Source organism: Pleurodeles waltl, chromosome 5, assembly GCF_031143425.1.
Source record: "Pleurodeles waltl isolate 20211129_DDA chromosome 5, aPleWal1.hap1.20221129, whole genome shotgun sequence".
In the NCBI taxonomy this organism is placed as follows: Eukaryota; Metazoa; Chordata; class Amphibia; order Caudata; family Salamandridae; genus Pleurodeles; species Pleurodeles waltl.
In genome coordinates, this window is record NC_090444.1 from 1,755,423,151 (window position 1) to 1,755,441,718 (window position 18,568).

Here is an 18,568-nt window from a genome sequence, read left to right on the forward strand (position 1 = left end):
TCACATGGAGATCTGAGAGAGTAAAATCATTTCCATGAAGGAAACAAACCTTTGTGAATCGCAATAGTTGCCTCGTACGTCTAACGAAGTTGCTTATGCATTAACTGAAACTTACACGCACTAATACCCTTATGAATAATGCCTTTAACATCGGCTACTGTGCCCCGAGGTACGAGGAATTTGCAACGCTGTTTTCCATTTGATCGATTCCCCTCGTAGGAGCTCAAACACCTGTAATTCTAGTCATTACAAGTGCAGTGTAAAAGAACCTACAACCCACAAATAGGAAATAATGGAATCCGTAGTCTTTCAATGTTCATAACAGTTTTAATGAATAAAACTTTAAAACATTGTATAACAATGTCAAAATACTGAGCAGTCCGACCACTCAAATACAGATGAGCAAATTACTTACAGGGGCGTGGTTTTGAGTTTGACATCTAAAGCTATCTAAAAATGCAACATTTCTGTACATTAAATAAAAGTAGAAAGAAAATCTAAATCAACTTCCTTGTATAAATGTAGCTTTTTTCACCTCACTTCTTTATATCAAACTCTCAAACCAGTTACAGCACAAATGATTTAATCATTTTATCACAGCTTTTTTTCTGTCAATTAAACAACACAAGAATTCGGAAAACAAAAAACAAAAAAACAATGGGCTCGACAGACTAAGAGCCCGTTTCTATTAAATTACTTTAAAAAGATATTTTTTCTATTCGAAAAAATTAAACTTTACATATTAAAATGGAACAACACTGCTCCTTCACCAGCGGTTGCTGACAAATCAACACTGTACATACATCACACTGGTGACTCAACATGGCAGGTCTCTGAGCGTGCGCAGACAAAATGGCTACACAGAATGAGGATGAAAGCAAACAAACTATCCCAGCAAGAGGAAAACTTACCTTCTGAAGTCATATACTGAACACAAGCACTAGATGAAGCACGCATGTCAGACATCTGAACAGTAGGGTGTATTTTCATCAGGGTTAATAAAGCAGTCTCAATGGAAAGGAATGTGCACTGACTGATCAGCTCATTAACTATACCGCAGGCGACCTACATAATATGCACTTGGGAGTTGTGGGTGTGCTTAAAGGACCCAAGCGGAACCAGTTGCACATACAATACCCTAGACATAAAACATGGATCTGGAGCGAGATCAATTATAAACAGTAGTGATTTTAAGAGTTCAATGTACTAATAGTGTATTGATCAATAGAAATAAAACTTAGATTTAGATCCTGGCGAAGGGGGTGACTCAGTCACAAATGTGATGGATATCCCGTCCGCCGTGTTACGATCCCCATAGGCTGTAATAGGATCCTAATACGGGGAGGGATATCCGTCACATTTGTGACGGGGTAACACCCTCCGCCAGGATCTAAAGCAGGCCCTTAATCTAATGCAGATAATCCAAAGCACAAACTATGGCAAACATGCTGTAGGTCAAGACAGACCAAATGCCCACCTCTTTACCACTTCCAGGAAGGTTGGTGACTTATACGAAGATATGTCCGATTCCATATATTTTAATTCCACATATTTAAACGCGGATTAAAAACAAAAAAAAACAAAAAAAAACTCAAGATGAGGGCCCTTAAATAACTTCCTGGCCAAACCTTTTGGAGCATTGTGTTTTTGTTACAGTACATGCTCGAGTTGATTAACATGTTATAAGTGGGCACATGATGTGCTGTCAACGCCATAAAGCATTGCAGATAATGTTACTCTAGTTGCACAGAAGCTTCAGGGCTTTAAGACAAAGCATACACTTTAAGAGAATGATCCGGGAATTTCGCATCTAACCACCTGAAACAGAAAGTATGTTACTACCGAAGGAATCTTCAAACGATTGAAGACTACAGCATTAGATGCAAAGATAGCACAGATGCATATACTTTGATTCGGGGCTTAGTGGAAAAGGAAAACAGCCCTATATCAAACACCTCTGCGTGGCAGCTTGCCCTTCCTTTAACGAGCATCTGTGGTTTGATGTTGCAAATTACTTAGACTGACCCTTCTATGGAGGTAGCATAGATGCATGCACTTTCGCTGAACAATTTCATTATGTCACCTTCTTTAAAACAAGGCAAACAGTAAGATAAGTGTTTGTAAGTAATATGGCCGAGTAAATGTGGGCACAGTGACGGCCTACAAGTTTCTTGGGACGTTGAACTCCCAAGAGGCAAACATACATAAGAATCAGTGCTTGAAGCGCTTTTACCACTCACCTCCCAGGGAGAGAAACCGGCAGCTAATGCTGTGCTGAGGCCTGTGAGTCTGAGGGTGTTCACTGACTTCTCAGGTGGACCCAACTTGGAAAACCCAAAAATCACAGCTATGAGTGAAATGTGTTCACCATTAACGATTCGCTGACAAGGAATGGAAATTTGCACTCGTAAATAAATTCTCCTACACCTAAGTAAAACATAGGCATACAAATAGCCTTAAAATGTGGCCCACTTGTTTAAAGCCATCATTTTAAGAGAGGTCAATAATTCTGTGTCACAACAGATGGACATGACCAAGATAACCTTTAGTCCTTAGCATAGTGAGTTTCTGTGACCTAACAGGGCTCCCAGTACTTAAATGCACAAATCTGTCAAATGAATAGGGTGCAGATGCACGTCGACTTAAATGCCAACAACTGTGCAGTCTTGTTGAAAAATGTACAGTATCACTGAAGAGCCAGCAGCCTCAGTAGACAGAACAAATTGAGTAGCAGGGGCTTCCAACATGGGAGGTGGGGTACACCGGAATCATTCTGTTCCAGCCTTACTAGATGTAGCTTATGGGCATTGATAGTGTAAACCATAACTTAGTGCCATTCCTACTTATTGGAAATGTAAGGAGCTAGATACAAGAGTCAAAATGTATAATATATGCAGAGGTTTTCCAGTTTCTTCTGTTAATCTTCAATACTGGCAATTTTTTGAGTGTTGCAGTAGAATCATTTTGCAATTAAATCAGGTCCTGCAAAATGTATCCAATGCTCTGGGGAACATATGTGCACACTCTTTCTTAATTCTTTACAAACGGCATCACATCCAATTATCGAAATATGACCTTCACAACTTAAAACCCTGGAAATTGGGTGTAGTCTTCATTTATCTGCAGATCTCCAAACTGGCTTCAAATGTTTTGCAGATAATGGAGAGAAAAACTGAAAATTCCATAGACCCTACCGATGACAGAATATGAATTGCGAGCCATCTTCCTAAGATATTGAATAATATGCGTTCAATAACAGTAGTAAGAATATCTACACTCAGCCTACGTGTTTTCAAAAGAAACATTTCCCCTTGGACTGCTTTCTTTCGTCATCTTATGCAACATCCTGGCTTTTTCGACAAATTTGAGGAAGATTTATGTAAAGTGTCAGAATTGCATGTGTTTAGTTGTAATGTCATTTCAAAGGGAATGATGATGAAGTCCAAACCAACTGTACTGAGAAGATTGCCATGAAGCGAACTGTCAGACTACTGCACACGTTTTTCCTGGTTGCCATATTATCTGCAGATGAGTCGTAATAATAACATTTTTCCATGGTTAGGGCCTTATAGAGTCTCAGTTCTCTGTTGCCTGTACAAACTCGTCAGATGCTTGAGACACCTTAGTGAGATACTGCCAGCTCAGTGCTGCGAAGAGCATTGCACACGACAGGTAAATAGGGGAGTAGTGATTCCGAGACACAAGTGTTCCATTAGGCAAACTCTGAGTCCTGATAGAGATGATAATCTGCCGAGTCTTGCTGCAAGAAGGATCCGTAGAGGGAATTTTCTGATGGATCTGTTGGCAGTAATAGAGAAAAGGGTATTAAACACAGAGGTAATTTCAAAGACCCAAACAAGCGGTTGTGTTTGCAAAAAACTGTTTTCGATTACCCGTTGCTTGTTAGTCTTGAGTGACAAGGTAAGGTTTCCCAAAGGGATTTTGCTCTGCAGATGTAATTTCCATACTAATCTATGTTCCCTCATACAAACAAGCTTTGGCAAAGCAAAAGGTCTGGCCTTGGCAACTTGGTTCAATGGTTATTTTTTATTTCAAGCACATGTCACAAAAACAAAAGAATGTAAGCAAGCCACCTCCCAAGTGAGGCTTCCATACGCTTACAAAAAAAGATTTAAAATTAAAAAATAAAATAATCACTGATGCAGGTTTTTTACTTGTGATGTTTTTGGTTTTTTTTAATGGCAAGCCATTCAGCCATAACATGCATTTCATTATTATTTCTGAAGAAGTTCAGAATAAATTGCCACCTAGACAAGGAATCAAATCTCAGGCAGCTACAATGTCACTTAAAGACTTTATGGTAACAACCTTAAGGATACAAAAAGTAAACCACAATCCATATCAAGCCGTTCCCTGCCTGCACTGACTTTTGGCCATATTGCTGGGGTACGACTTTGTCACCCAGCAGCCCCTAGGTGAGAGGACGGGCCAGCACATGGTGTACCAAATGCACGATTCATATTGTTCGTCGCCTCCAGCAAAAAAGAAGCGCCCCCAGTGGAGGAAAGGAAAGGCCGCCCAGGACACAGGCTTGATTGCTGATGGAGCTACATCATGGGGCCCTAGATTTCGGCTAGGGATATAGTCAGTAAGATCACTTGCCTGGAGGATAAATTAGTAAACTTCATGTCTGCTGTGAAGGGCAGGCTGAACTCCCTGGAGGCTCATATGATGGGCTCTAAGCAAAGTGGGCAGTCATCTAGCACTTGACTAAGGATGCAAGCACAGATACTAAAATGGACGGGGGGCCACATTACAGATCAAAGGGACTTTTCAGCTCCTACCATCCCCTTCTCACAAATCCAGGCAGCTCAACAACGCCCTTGCCCAGCTTGAGAGAACCATGGCACAGGGGACAGTCACAAGGTGGACTTAGGTGATAATACTGCTCAAGATGCATATGATGAGAGAGGATCAGTCTTCAATATGTGCATCAGGCCTTCAAACTCTCCAGCTCCCTCCACAGTCTACACCTTTTGTGTTGGCCCTTGAAGATGCACCCCCACTGAAGCCAGGCACTCACAAAAAAAACACAACCAGTTGTTGAACAAGGTAGCGCACTGTTTAAATAGGCGGGTGGACGGCCTAGGACAACTACACAGCGAGATCAACTTTGTGAGGAGGATCATCTTGCGTAGGCACTCTTCCAAAACTGGACAGCAACAACTGCATTGTTGTTAATTGTAGGAATAGAACCACTGTCAAACACATTTTGAGAAGACTCAATTTTCTAACAGTGAGTCGTTCAGTTATCAATGTCCCTCAATTGGGCTATTTCTACAGACCAGCCAGCAATCCCATCAGGCCATTATCCAGTATTATTAACTTTCTCACTACCACAAACAGATTTGCACCCCTAACACAGCTAGATCAACTAGAGTGACTCGCAAACAAGTCGCCCGACCATAAGGACTTATAAGACAAAGAGGTAGGTTGCAATATGCCTGTATCCCTAGGGAGGGCAGTTGGTCTTTTCATTTCAATGGAGGAAAAGTCTTGCTACCATGTGCCCAGGAAACAACAGAGGTGGAAGAATGAGATCTGCATCATAGAATGTGGCAGGATTAGGTGCAAAACTGGCGAACCTGTACTGGTTAAACTTCATCAAGCAACCTGGCTCCTAGAATCTATTTTCATTGATGGACTTATGACCTATTCCACTTCTACAAGAGCAGGCCGGCTGGGCAGGCCTAACGGAGGCTTAGTTACACTGGTGGCCATTACCTTTGTGGGTCGGATTATGTGGGCAAACCTGGCCTCTCCCTATTATCATATATATTAATAAAACATAAAAAAGAGAACATATGCTACTGGTTAATTTTTATTATAACAAATTTGATGCCAGTAAATGCTACAGTGAAAGCCTTGCAGGAGGATATAGAGCAAAGTCTGAGCACATTTAACACTAGCTATGTGATAGTGTGGATGGGGGATTTTAATACAAAACATCACCAAGTGACCCAAGCAATGTTGTGTGGTCTGTTGAACACCGAAGGGGAGAGTACAGAACATTTTGATCTCAGCCCATATGAGGATGAACTCAATTTGCTATTAATAATAAGGTACAACCAGATGTTTGCTTTTGATTCCTTAAACAGCAGCCTAGTTATTCCTACATGTAGTGGGCATGGCCACTTCTAACTGACTTCATTTTATTGTCCTATAATCTTAGGTCATGGGCAGGAGAATACATGGTTTTGGATTCACTCCTGAGCAACCATAGGCTTATAGCCGTCTTGATAGGCAATGCCCTTTTATTTATTTAAAAAAAAAAAAAAAAAAAAAAGCAGCAGGTGAAGGCCCATCCGACACCACTGGCATTCTCAACCAATAAAAGGGGGGGGGTGGGGGGTGCAGGGGGGTCTGGAATCAACCATGAGTTGGGTGAGAGTTGACAAGAATACTTTTCTATCAAATCTTGAGGCTGCAAGCTATTGTGATTTTATGACATGTCTGGGGGTGATCAAGGAGGTTGGGGGGGGGGGGGGGTACTTGAGATAAATAGTAGTTTTAATAGAATTTTCTGGACTGCACGGAAAATGCTCAGTTACTCTGAATAACAATAAACATGCAGGGTGGTTTGACACAATTTGTACCAAACCCATAACCAATTATTGTCAGAACTCAAAATGTTGCCAAGAGACCCTGAACTGGTCTGCATCTGCAGAAAGAGGTATAGGCTGCCTTATTGGCCTGGAAAAGGATATTAAGAAGAAGCATACCATAACCTAATTAAGGCCAGTGATCTTAAAGAGAGTGACATACAGTTAACTATAACTTTCTAGAGAGAGCTCACCAAACCTGGCGGTCTGCGTTAGGCACGTTTTTCAACTATACTCGGACACCAGGCTTCAAAAGAGTCGCGCTTCGAGCAAGATCCAGACAAAAACCCAATGGCTCCCACTAAACCAATTTGTATCCTTGAGATTTATATGAATGGGAAAGCTCCAGGCCCAGATAGGATACCAGTGGATCTTTTAAAGGCAAATTTACCCCTCTGGACCTCCCTCGTGACAAATGTTCTTAAGGCTTCCTCATTCTTGGGCCCACCCAAGGCTTGGTCACATGGGACAATAGTCCTGATCCTTAAGAAAGGATCCAAGGGGAGGGGACCGTAGAGCAAAGTCTCAACCTATATCTGTTAATCAATAAATACATATTAGCAACGGAAGGTAAAGTTTATGTAGCTTTATGGATTAGAGTTTAGCGTTTGATTTAGTCAACAGGTCAAACCTCTGGGGATTTATAGCGGAAGTAGAGGCTGAGCCCAGCATTATAAACTTTTTCAGAGAGCTTTGTTTAGTGGTAACTGAGAGTTTTAAACTCGATTGTGGCATGCACCAGCGTTGCTTTCTGTCCCACTTTTTTTTCTTTATACATCATCAGTTTGGAAAAATATTTACTGAATTTCAGTGTTGACTGTCCCATGGTCAGCAAACTTAGTGTATCTGCTCTGATCTATGCCGTAGATACAGTTATTGGCAAAGACTGCAATTGGCTTGCAGCGATTACTAAATCAGTTCTGTTCCTTTATGAATAGTTTAAACCGGATGGTTGATAATCAAACAAAAACCCACATTAAAAGGTCTTTAGAACCTGTGACAAGGAAAATAAGGCTTTCTTAGTTAACAGTATGAAAATTAGTTAAGGTCTCCTTATATCGTTACTTGGTGATAGACTGACTTGGAGTATCCTGAACATTGGCAGGGCAGCAGCTCTAGACAGAAGTGGTTCCAGGCTTTGCAGCCTGGTTAAGTAGCAAGCCAATTAAAGAGTTGATCATTTCTAAGTCTAAGTGCTAGCCAGGCACACATAGGGCTGATGTTTAGGGTTTTCGAGACCCACAGGGGCTGGAGAAGGTAGAAAATGGTTTTATAAAAAGGTTGCTAGTCGTGCATAAGTTGACTAGCAATTAAATATGCCACACAGAAATTGGGCTACAGTATATAAGTGACCATGTGAATTTGCAGCCATGGCTGAAAATATGCTCTAAGGTGAAAACCCTACTCAATCCTTCAATTATAGCTGATTGTCTGTATTTGGAAAATAATCTACATCATAGGTACCTGCAAACTAGGTTACGCCTAAACACCGTCCACTTTCTTGTTGCATACCCTAGGCAAGGAATGTTTGATGCCTATTTGTACACGTGATGGACGTTCTGCACAAAGCACAATGCTCTTTATTCTTTTTGGTAAATATTATTCCAGGCTAAGGAAAGTGCTTATTTTACTTTTCTTTAAACAGGCAAACTTAAAACAGTGTAGAGCTGCCATGGAGTTTTTACATACATTACCTACAGTGAGGATGTCTTTCGACTGCAATTTTTATACAATGAGCAATAGGCTTACGCTCTGCAACTGCTTTATAAATTGTCATTCCTGTTCGACACGCCCTAGTCTTACGGTGTTATGATTTTGTATGACCTTGGAACTGAACCATTGTTTTATTTATCTTGTGTGATTTTATTGTACTTTTGTTTCTTTTAAGGTCACTGGATGACCGACTAAAGAATAATGATGATGATGAAATCATAATCTAACTCGACGTCCGAATTGCAGGAGAAATAATTATCTGGTATTTAAAGTTAAAATAAAAACAAAATAATAAAAAAAATTAAAAAATCATTTAACACCTTTGTCACTGTCGATAAAATAACTATCTTCAAGCAAATGTGAATAACGTGTACAGGCTTTGTGCAGGCATTCAAAGTAAACGGAGCCTATAGAAAAAGTGGGCTGGGCTGACCTATTGCCGTATGCTGTGGTAGGTGGAAACAAAAATATGAATGACAATTTAACAGATCAACAGATGGAGCGCACGGACTCAGAACTCCTCTATACATATAGATATATAATGTATGATTTTAAGAAAAATGATTGGTGAAATAGCTAAGGCAGACTCAAAGGCCAGACATATAAAAGACGGCTTTTCTTTAATGATCTAAACCTTTCTGAAAACAGAAGCTCCCTTGGCATGTATCAATTTGAACTGGCATGTTGAACAGACGTGTGTAGAACAGCCTTCTGACTTCAGTCAGCTACCTAGAACAGACGTGCAATATTTAATTCGCCTGCACCTGGGAGAATTTAAACGTCTTCTGTTCAGAAAGCAGTTTAAAATATGCCTCTACACAGTGTTGTGGTGGACACAACAATCATTCAAATTAAGGATGACACGTTAGTTAAGTTCACCTCATTTCTCATGTGCACAGCTACATCCTGGAAATCACCATTGCAAAACCTTCACTGGACAATACATGACAATCTGTACAAGTAAGTACTTTGCTTAAATTGGGCGATCTAGAGGTGAAAATCCATTTTAAGTCACAGCGGCCGCTTAAATGCTTTCAAAGCTATCACTTAAGGGATCCACTGAGTTCTGTGTCATTTACAACAGGAATATGGAATATATAAAATACGCAGCTTTCTACAAGGATAATTCTAGCAGCATCCCAGTATTATTGGTAGTGCTCTGCATTATTAAGCAACATCCAGTTCTAAGATCCAAGGTGGAATTTATTCAACCCACCAGAAATATGATCTGCAAAATGTAGCTTTAGCAAAAATAAAACGCATCAGGAAAATTAGAGTCGGAGGCCGCTCTTTTACTTACCTGGCTGCAGCCCAATGGAATTTACCTCCCCTGGCCATCCGCCTTACAGACAATTATATTATTTTCAGGGGGCAAAAAAACAAAACAAAACGTAAAACATGGCTTTTCCCCCAGAGCAATGGGCCTTTATTCAATAATCTATTCTTTCCCGAGTACATTGGCTAGTTAAATGTCTGGCCCTATTAGCGCCGTGATATCCCTCTGCGATGAGTGGTTGCGCTATATAAATACAGCAAATAAAGATCAAAGCACCCTGGTATATGTTGGCATAAACGCTGATTGCAAAAAAATTAAAAGGCTATTATCTAGAGCAGAAGGTGTGCCACGTAGCTCCCGGCGTCGTAAACATGTGCTTCAGTATTTCTCTTTAACAGGACAAACAGCGAGCCTACTAAGGAGAAGTCCGGAGTTTTCTGCTACAGAACTGGGAATAAATTAAGGAATCCTAAAAAGTCAATACTGAAGATTAATATAGTTATTAAAAAGAGCACCTAAAAAGGAATTTGTCTTTTCTTCTGTAATTCCTATCACTTCCTTCTGTAATTCCTATGTCTTGCCAGCCTCGTGTTTTAGTAACACATTCTTTAAAATGACCCTTCCTTATCCATACATAGAGGGCTCTGGGTCAGCCCTTTCTATCCACTGCCATATTAAACCTTCACCTGCCACATGAGAGGCGTGGGGAAATGTTCCAGCCCACTTCAGCCATCGGCTCTCTTGTGGTGTTTGGGGCAGCAGCATCCTGATCGCATGCTTAGAGCACATTATCATAATCTAGCCAACATAGTAAGCAGGATCAGGAGTTTTATTATAGTACAGTCCTTTTAAACAGCAACATCCCGAGCCACTCCAGAACTCTCCAGTCACTGCAGAAGCCAACTGTCGAAATCTAAACGGAATGTACCAACTCCCTAGCGACGGTGAAGGGGGAAACCGAGAAAAGGGGAACTGGATGGGGTAAGGTACAATTCACATTGGAAGCGATTATAATATATTGATAATAAAGATTAAAACACACATTCACTTAAAAACCCGCCCTTAAGTGCAGAGAGATGAAGGGCCTCTACTTCCCCAACTCAGTGCTTTTTCATTCATGACCTTTTTTGTCATGTTGTATGGCTAATATCTTTATGTTGCAGTAATTCAAAGCCAATATTATGTTTTTTGCACCCAACAAGATTTTTTTTTCCCTGCGTGCATTAAACCTAAAATTTGTTTCTACACCTGTTACAAAGATGCCCGTTTGACCGAAAGCACTCATACTGTTCAAATATTCAATTTATTTTTAATTTAAAATGGTAATTGCAAGCATACGGCTGCCACATTTAAAAGATAACATGTTCCCTTTTTCTTCATTTTCATTTTTGCTTCATGTGCATGCAATAAAATTAGAAAATATAACCATCAACGCCTGCATGCCAGGCCAGATCAACTTGCTTCGTCACTGCGTGATAAAGGAAGGGTATTGTAATAAAATCCTATTTTTGTGCCTCTCAAGCAGGCCTTAAACGGGATTCCAAAGTTTTGCACACAAATAACGCTTTTAGTAAAAACCTCTACTGCGGCAGAAACATGAGCTTCGGTAAAAAGAGTTTTTCATTAAAGACTTTTAAACAGACCTCTCCATAGTGTATTGCAAACAACTGCTTGTGCGGGTTTACTGTGACTGTTGAACATTTCAGAATTCAGTTCTTATGCTTCAGAAAAACACCAAAGAATATTGGTTTTGGGAGGAGTAAGTAAAACAGAAAAAACAATTAATTGGAATGTGCAGAATGTATACTACATGGTTATATATATATATATATATATATATATATATATATATATATATATATATATATGTATGTATCTATCTTTGTCCCATCCATTACAGAATATGTTGATTTGAAAGAAAGGTACAATACAAAGCATCCATGGAGTTTAGAAATGGCTATAACATGAGAAAAAAAAAGGCTGCACACACTTCCAAATTACAACTTTTTAGCTTCAATTATTCCCCCAACTGAGAAATAAACTGACAGTTCTGTTCCACAGAGTGAAATTTCCTCCAACAGCTTTTCAAACTTAAACAACGAAAAACGCTGCATTGTACTATTTTTTGTATATAATTGAAAGCGCTGCTCTCCTCACCTCTTCCACATACTGGTACATTAAAGCTTTCACAGCTTGTATGTTTGTGGCATCCATCATCATGGTCACTGCTTGTCCCTTTCGAATCTTCACCACACCTCTGAACACCTGCTGGTTATTGTAACAAGCAGCCAAGGTGGCGATCGCCATTACCTGCGCACAGGAGATAGATAGCACGCGTTATTCAGCTACTAACAGGAAGAGACAGCAGGAGATCCAAGACGTTCCTAGTCCACTAAAGAGCCGTCCTGTCCAGAGGTATAAACTGACCAGAAAAGACAGTCTTGGCATGTCAAACTAGACTTAATGGGCAAACGTCCTAATATGGGAGAGGTAAGTTATTTACTAATGCTTTAGGGTAAAACGTACGTTTCTTACCACCGGTAACACCTTTTTTTGGTAGAGACTACCTGCAGAGTCCTCACCTTCTGAATATCCAGAGACCTAAGCCTGGATCGGGAAACTTTTACATAGTAATTCCCTCCAGCGTCGGCAGGTGGAGCCGTGTGACACCGTGCTGCTCCATCTCGCGTGGCGTGACATCTGGAGCAGTATATACACATCACTTGCTTACGCTGGTGTCAGATCTTTTCTGTCAGTGCCATTAATTGGACGCGGATTCGAACATCACCTGCCATTTGACAGATTTACAGATTTGCAATTTTCTTGGGTGGCTCCAGCCAAGCTGACAGTTTTGGGCCAGAATGTGAAAGGCAGGCCCCCGAGTAACATACTGAAGTAAGGGGCTACTTAGGCTCAGGCTTAATATAATAAAGTAGAGTGAGGGAGCTGAGACTCAGAAGGGAAGAGTGGTGAAAAATCTGAAACCAGTTAAGGGAGGAGGTAGGAAGATGGAGCAGGGAGCTAAATCCCTTAAATGCAGACTTATTAACACATGCTCTTTGGTCAAGCACTCGCCTGAATTAAACTTTTTACTTGATTCAAATGAGTGGGATCTTTTCTTTATCACAGAAACATGGATCCCCCAGATTCAGAAGTAGATCTGGGTTTTACATGCCCGCTGTGTTATGAAGTAATCCACCAACCTAGGACAGGAAAAAGAGGTGAGGGGTAGCAGTTATTTTTAAAGCAAAGTGGGAGTCAACCACCCTCCAAACGGATAAAGTACAAGGGGTGGAACTGCTGGGCTTTTCCCTAAAGGAACGATGTGGGGTAGTCTCCACAGCACATTTGTGTCATGACTCCCAGGGACTCAGTGTACTTCACTCAACCATTTTTCAACTTGGTCACTAATCTTGCTCGGACTCATGCCAATTTCGGGATTTTGAGGAATTTCAATAACTGGGCAGAGTACAGCACACCCCCAGAGTAGGGACCTCCTGGTTTTCTTGTTAGACTCTGGGTCTGAAACAATTGGTTAATGGCCCAACACATCAAGGAGGCCATACCCTCGATTTAATACTCACACCCCCAGGTCTGATTGTAGTTAAGGATCTGACCCCTGTAAGCTGGTCTGATCACTCACTAGTGACATTCCAATTATCTAGACCTAAATTAGAGGTAGAAGAAACAGTAACTAAGAAAGCTATGCAAGCTACAGCCTTGTCTAAGCTAAGGAGGTTAAAAGAGGGAAGAGTATTTGACCTGCAAAGCTGCAATAATGAGAGAGATTTAGTGGAGGAAATCTACGATTATTTACAGAATCCAGTCACAAAGACTCTAGATAAAATTATACCTATGAAGACTTTGACTGCGAAATCTAGAGAGTCAGCACCTTGGTACACAGAAACCTTGAAGGAAAGTAAAACTAACTGCAGCAAGCTTAAAAGGCAATGGCGTAGGACTTACTCATAAAACAACACGCTGCACCTAAAAAGTGCCCCCAATAAATACCAAAAGGAAATAGGGAGGGCCAAAGAAACCTACCATACCATGACCATTCTGAAAGCAGCTAATAAGTCTAAAACAAATATCTGGTGTACTAAAAGACCTGGCTATTCCTGACTGGGTTAAACAAATAGTGAATTAGTCACAGGAATTAAACAACTTATCGGATTTCTTTCACAAAAAATTGAGTTAATTATAAATAACATTAAGGAGGAAAATGACCCTCATGACATATGTGAACCTCTGCTTGAAGATATGCTGGCCTGTAAGACCCTACTATCCGATACAGTAGGCCATGGGGAGGGGTCCTGCAGCAAACTAGTCAATATGGAACCCAGGAAAGAAGAATCTAGATTACTGGCTATATTTCCTCGTACTCCTTACTAAACCCAATCCCGCCCACGGTTTGCAAAGAAAGAGTAAATTAACTATATACAGGCCTATCAAGGGTATGAAATCAATGACTACGGGCAAGGTGTCATCTGCTTGGGGGGGGAAAAAAAAAAAAAAAATGCACTTGCTGCCCGCGGCTGAAAAAAAAAAACCATTGGCGGACATAACTGATCTTAGTAACTACCGGCCAATCCCTCAACTTCCATGTCTGGTAGAGACTGTAAAGAAATAAGTTAGCAAATTAGCCAATCACCTAGAACACCATAATATCCAGGAAAGTGAACAGACGGGCTTATTCCCAGCACATGGTACAGAAACTGCCCTAGCTGATGCAATAGATGAACCAAGGATGGCGGGTGACAGTGGGGAGATGGCAGTACCGATTCTGTTAGACCCGTCAGCTGCATTTGATACTGTCAATCATCAAATACTGCTCAGCAGAATGAAGGAAATAGAGGTAGAGGGCACCTTTTTGGATTGGATAGAATCGTACCCATCTGATGGACACCAGGCAATTGAACTCCTTTCTTTCCAATCTGAATTTAAGGAGAGGATCCAGGGGGTCTCCAAAGACTCAGCGCTAAGCCCCATTCTCTTTAATATATGTGTACGACTACTACGGACTCTGATCAAGTCATATGGGCTCTCGTGCGTAAACTATGCTGAAAACACACAGAGTATCCTGTCCCTAGACAATAACAGCTTGATCCAGGTAGAAAGGCTGCACACCTGCCTAATAAAGATGGCAAAGTGGCTCAAGTAGAATACTCTGAAATTTAAAAGGAGTAAAACAGAGTTTCTTTGCTGCACTCCTGCTAATCACTTCTTAGTAATTTCTGGCCCTGGAACACCACAGAGAAGAGCCATATATTTCTCTGTTAAACTTTTAAAGGAAATATTCCTCTACATTGTCAATACCAGCCTAATGTTAAAAAACACTGACTGTATACAAAGAGAATAACCGAAGAGGCAACTTAACTGCAAATGAATTATAGCGATTTTGTTAAGAATGGCACCTGCTTTGCAGCGCTATGAAATGGCAGAACCTGTATTACCAAGTACTATATAAGAAAAACAAGTTATTCTGAGACTGCCCCAACATGCACCAGACAAAGAACCCTAGGGGAGAGGATGTGGTGGAAGGGCCAGAGCTGCCGACTTTGGAACTGGGGAACATAGTTCGAGTCTTGAACAGGCTCAACATCCTGCGATTCTGTGCAAATTACTTAATCTCCCCTTGCTACTAAAAATGAATGTGTTCTTATGTAATGTAAACGGTGTTCATGTAAAGTGCTGTAATACCTTTGTATCGGGTTTGCACTAACTGAACTCTTTTTGAAGAGGCCCAATTTACATCCAAAAGGCTAGATGTTTTTTTGCTATCAAGCTTGAGGCTGTGAAGTGCTTGGATCTGGAGTCGACCATTTTAGAGACAACACCTTTCGCCATCTTCTTGCCTAGAACTAACCTATGTGCTTTGTTAGTGACCCTCCAGGGTTATCAAGAGCATTGCCTGGTGTTAAGCTCTATTCAAGACAGTTGGTTATTGCACCCACTGCAGAGGTCTTGACAGAACGAAAATGTCACAGATTACAATCTTGACATAGCTTTTTCAACTCTTCATGGTCGATGCAAATTAATTATAGCGATTTTGTTAAGAATGGAACCTGCTTTTAAGCGCTATGAAATGACAGAACCTGTATTTCCAAGCGATGTGTATATATATATATATATATATATATATATAAATAATATATGGAAAATGTCACTTACCCAGTGTACATCTGTTCGTGGCATGTTGCGCTACAGATTCACATGCTGTGCACTGTTCCTGCCATCTAGTGTTGGGCTCGGAGTGTTACAAGTTGTTTTTCTTCGAAGAAGTCTTTTCAAGTCACGGGACCGAGTGACTCCTCCCTTTCGGGTCCATTGCGCATGGGCGTAGACTCGATCTTAGATTGTTTTCCCGCATAGGGGGAGGTAGGAGTTGGTAAAATAAGGATACTAAAGACGCCCATGCAATGGAGTAGATATGTATGTACATAGTTTGTAGTAAGGAATATTTATTTACATATATACAATTTACATGCAACTAAAACGGCTACAGGCTCCCGGGGAGGTGGGAGGGCGCATGTGAATCTGCAGCGCAACATGCCTCAAAGAGATGTACACTGGGTAAGTGACATTTTCCGTTCAATGGCATGTGTAGCTGCAGATACACATGCTGTGCATAGACTACAAAGCAGTAATCCTCCCAAAAGCGGTGGTCAGCCTGTAAGAGTTGAAGTTGTTTGAAATAATGTTCTTAATACAGCCTGTCCTACTGTGGCTTGTTGTGTTGCTAACACATCTACACATGCTTAGTAAATGTATGGGGTGTAGACCAAGTGGCTGCCTTACAAATATCTGTCATTGGTATATTACCTAGAAAAGCCATTGTGGCACCTTTCTTTCTAGTGGAGTGTGCCCTTGGTGTAATGGGTAATTCTCTTTTAGCTTTAAGGTAACAGGTCTGAATACATTTGACTATCCATCTGGCTATGCCCTGTTTGGATATAGGGTTACCGGCATGGGGTTTTTAGAAAGCTACGAACAATGGTTTAGTTTTACGAAATGCTTTTGTTCTGTCTATGTAGTACATTAGCGCTCTTTTTATGTCTAATGTATGCAATGCCCTTTCTGCTACTGAGTCTGGTTGTGGAAAGAAGACTGGGAGTTCAACTGTTTGGTTTAGATGAAACAGTGATATGACTTTTGGTAAAAATTGTGGATTTGTACGGAGAACCACTTTATGTTTGTGTAATTGTATAAAGGGTTCTTGTATAGTAAACGCCTGTATTTCGCTAACTCTTCGTAGTGAAGTGATGGCTATTAGAAAGGCTACTTTCCAAGTCAAGAATTGGATTTGACAAGAATGCATGGGTTCAAATGGTGGACCCATGAGTCATGTAAGTACAATATTAAGATTCCACGAAGGTACTGGTGGTGTTCTTGGAGGTATGATTCTTTTTAGTCCTTCCATAAAGGCTTTTATAACTGGGATTCTAAAAAGCGACTTTGTATATTTAATCTGCAGATAAGCAGATATTGCAGTGAGATGGATTTTTATGGAAGAAAAAGCAAGATTTGCTTTTTGTAAGTGTAGTAAATAACCTTCAATGTTTTGTATGAAGGCCTCTAGCGGTGTGATTTGATTTGCCTGGCAATAGAAAACAAACCTTTTCCATTTATTAGCATAACAATGCCCTGTTGTCGGTTTCCTTGCTTGTTTAATGACCCCCATACACTCATTTGAAAGGTTTAGATATCCAAATTCTAAGACTTCAGGAGCCAGATTGCTAGGTTGAGCGATGCTGGATTCGGGTGTCTGATCTGTTGTTTGTGTTGTGTTAACAGATCTGGTCTGTTTGGTAGTTTGATGTGCGGTACTACCGAGAAGTCCAACAGTGTGGTGTACTATGGTTGGCGAGCCCACGTTGGTGCTATGAGTATTAGTTTGAGTTTGTTTTGACTCAGTTTGTTGACCAGGAAAGGAATGAGTGGGAGAGGGGGAAAAGCGTAAGCAAATATCCCTGACCAGCTAATCCATAGAGCATTGCCCTTGGACTGAGGGTGTGGGTACCTGGATGCGAAGTTTTGGCATTTTGCGTTTTGTTGTGTTGCAAACAGATCTATGCTTGGTGTCCCCCAGCGGTAGAAGTAATCTTGCAGAACTTGGGGATGTATTTCCCACTCGTGAGCTTGCTGGTGATCGACTGAGATTTTCGGCCAACTGATTGTGAATGCCTGGTATATACTGTGCTATCAGGCGAATGTTGTTGTGAATTGCCCAATGCCAAATTTTTGTGCTAGGAGACACAGTTGTGACGAGTATGTCCCCCCCCCCTGTTTGTTTAGATAATTCATTGTTGTCATATTGTCTGTTTTGACAAGAATGGGTTTGTGGACTAGAAGGGGCTGAAAGGCTTTTAGTGCTAGAAAGACTGCTAGCAGTTCTAAGCGATTTATGTGAAGTTGTTTTTGTTGATTGTCCCACTGACCTTGTATGCTGGGATTGTTGAGGTGTGCTCCCCACCCAATCCTGGAGGCGTCTGTTGTGATAATGGTGTGAGGCACTGGTTATTGAAAAGGCCGCCCTTTGTTTAAATTTACAGGGTTCCACCACTGAAGCGAAGAGTGTGTTTGGCGGTCTATCAACACTACATCTTGGAGTTGACCCTGTGCCTGCGTCCATTGTTTTGCTAGCCACTGTTGTAAGGACTGCATGTGTAGTCTTGCATTTGGGACAATAGCTATGCATGAGGACATCATGCCTAGTAGTTTCATCACAAACCTGACCGTGTATTGTCGGTTTGGCTGCACGCTTGATCTTATATTTTGAAACGATTGAACTCTTTGTGGACTTGGAGTGGCAATTACTTTTTGTGTGTTGAGCGTCGCTCCCAAGTATTGTTGTATTTGGAATGGTTGTAAATGAGATTTTTGGTAATTTTTAGAAAACTCTAGTTTGTGTAGAGTATCTATTATGTATTGCGTGTGACTTGTACATTGTTGTTGA

The 18,568-nt window shown here is 40.9% G+C and overlaps 1 protein-coding gene across 1 annotated transcript in view; it reads right to left on the reverse strand.

Moving 5' to 3' along the window:
- Window positions 1-307: 307 nt before the first annotated feature.
- FDFT1 (farnesyl-diphosphate farnesyltransferase 1) overlaps window positions 308-18,568 on the reverse strand; it is a 64,726-nt gene continuing 46,465 nt past the window's right edge. The window contains exons 7-8 of the mRNA XM_069236154.1: window positions 11,770-11,922; window positions 308-3,798 (exon numbers count right to left, since the gene is read on the reverse strand). Of these exons, the coding sequence (XP_069092255.1) occupies window positions 3,577-3,798; window positions 11,770-11,922 (375 nt within the window). The 3' untranslated portion in view covers window positions 308-3,576. The remainder of the gene's footprint in view (window positions 3,799-11,769; window positions 11,923-18,568) is intronic.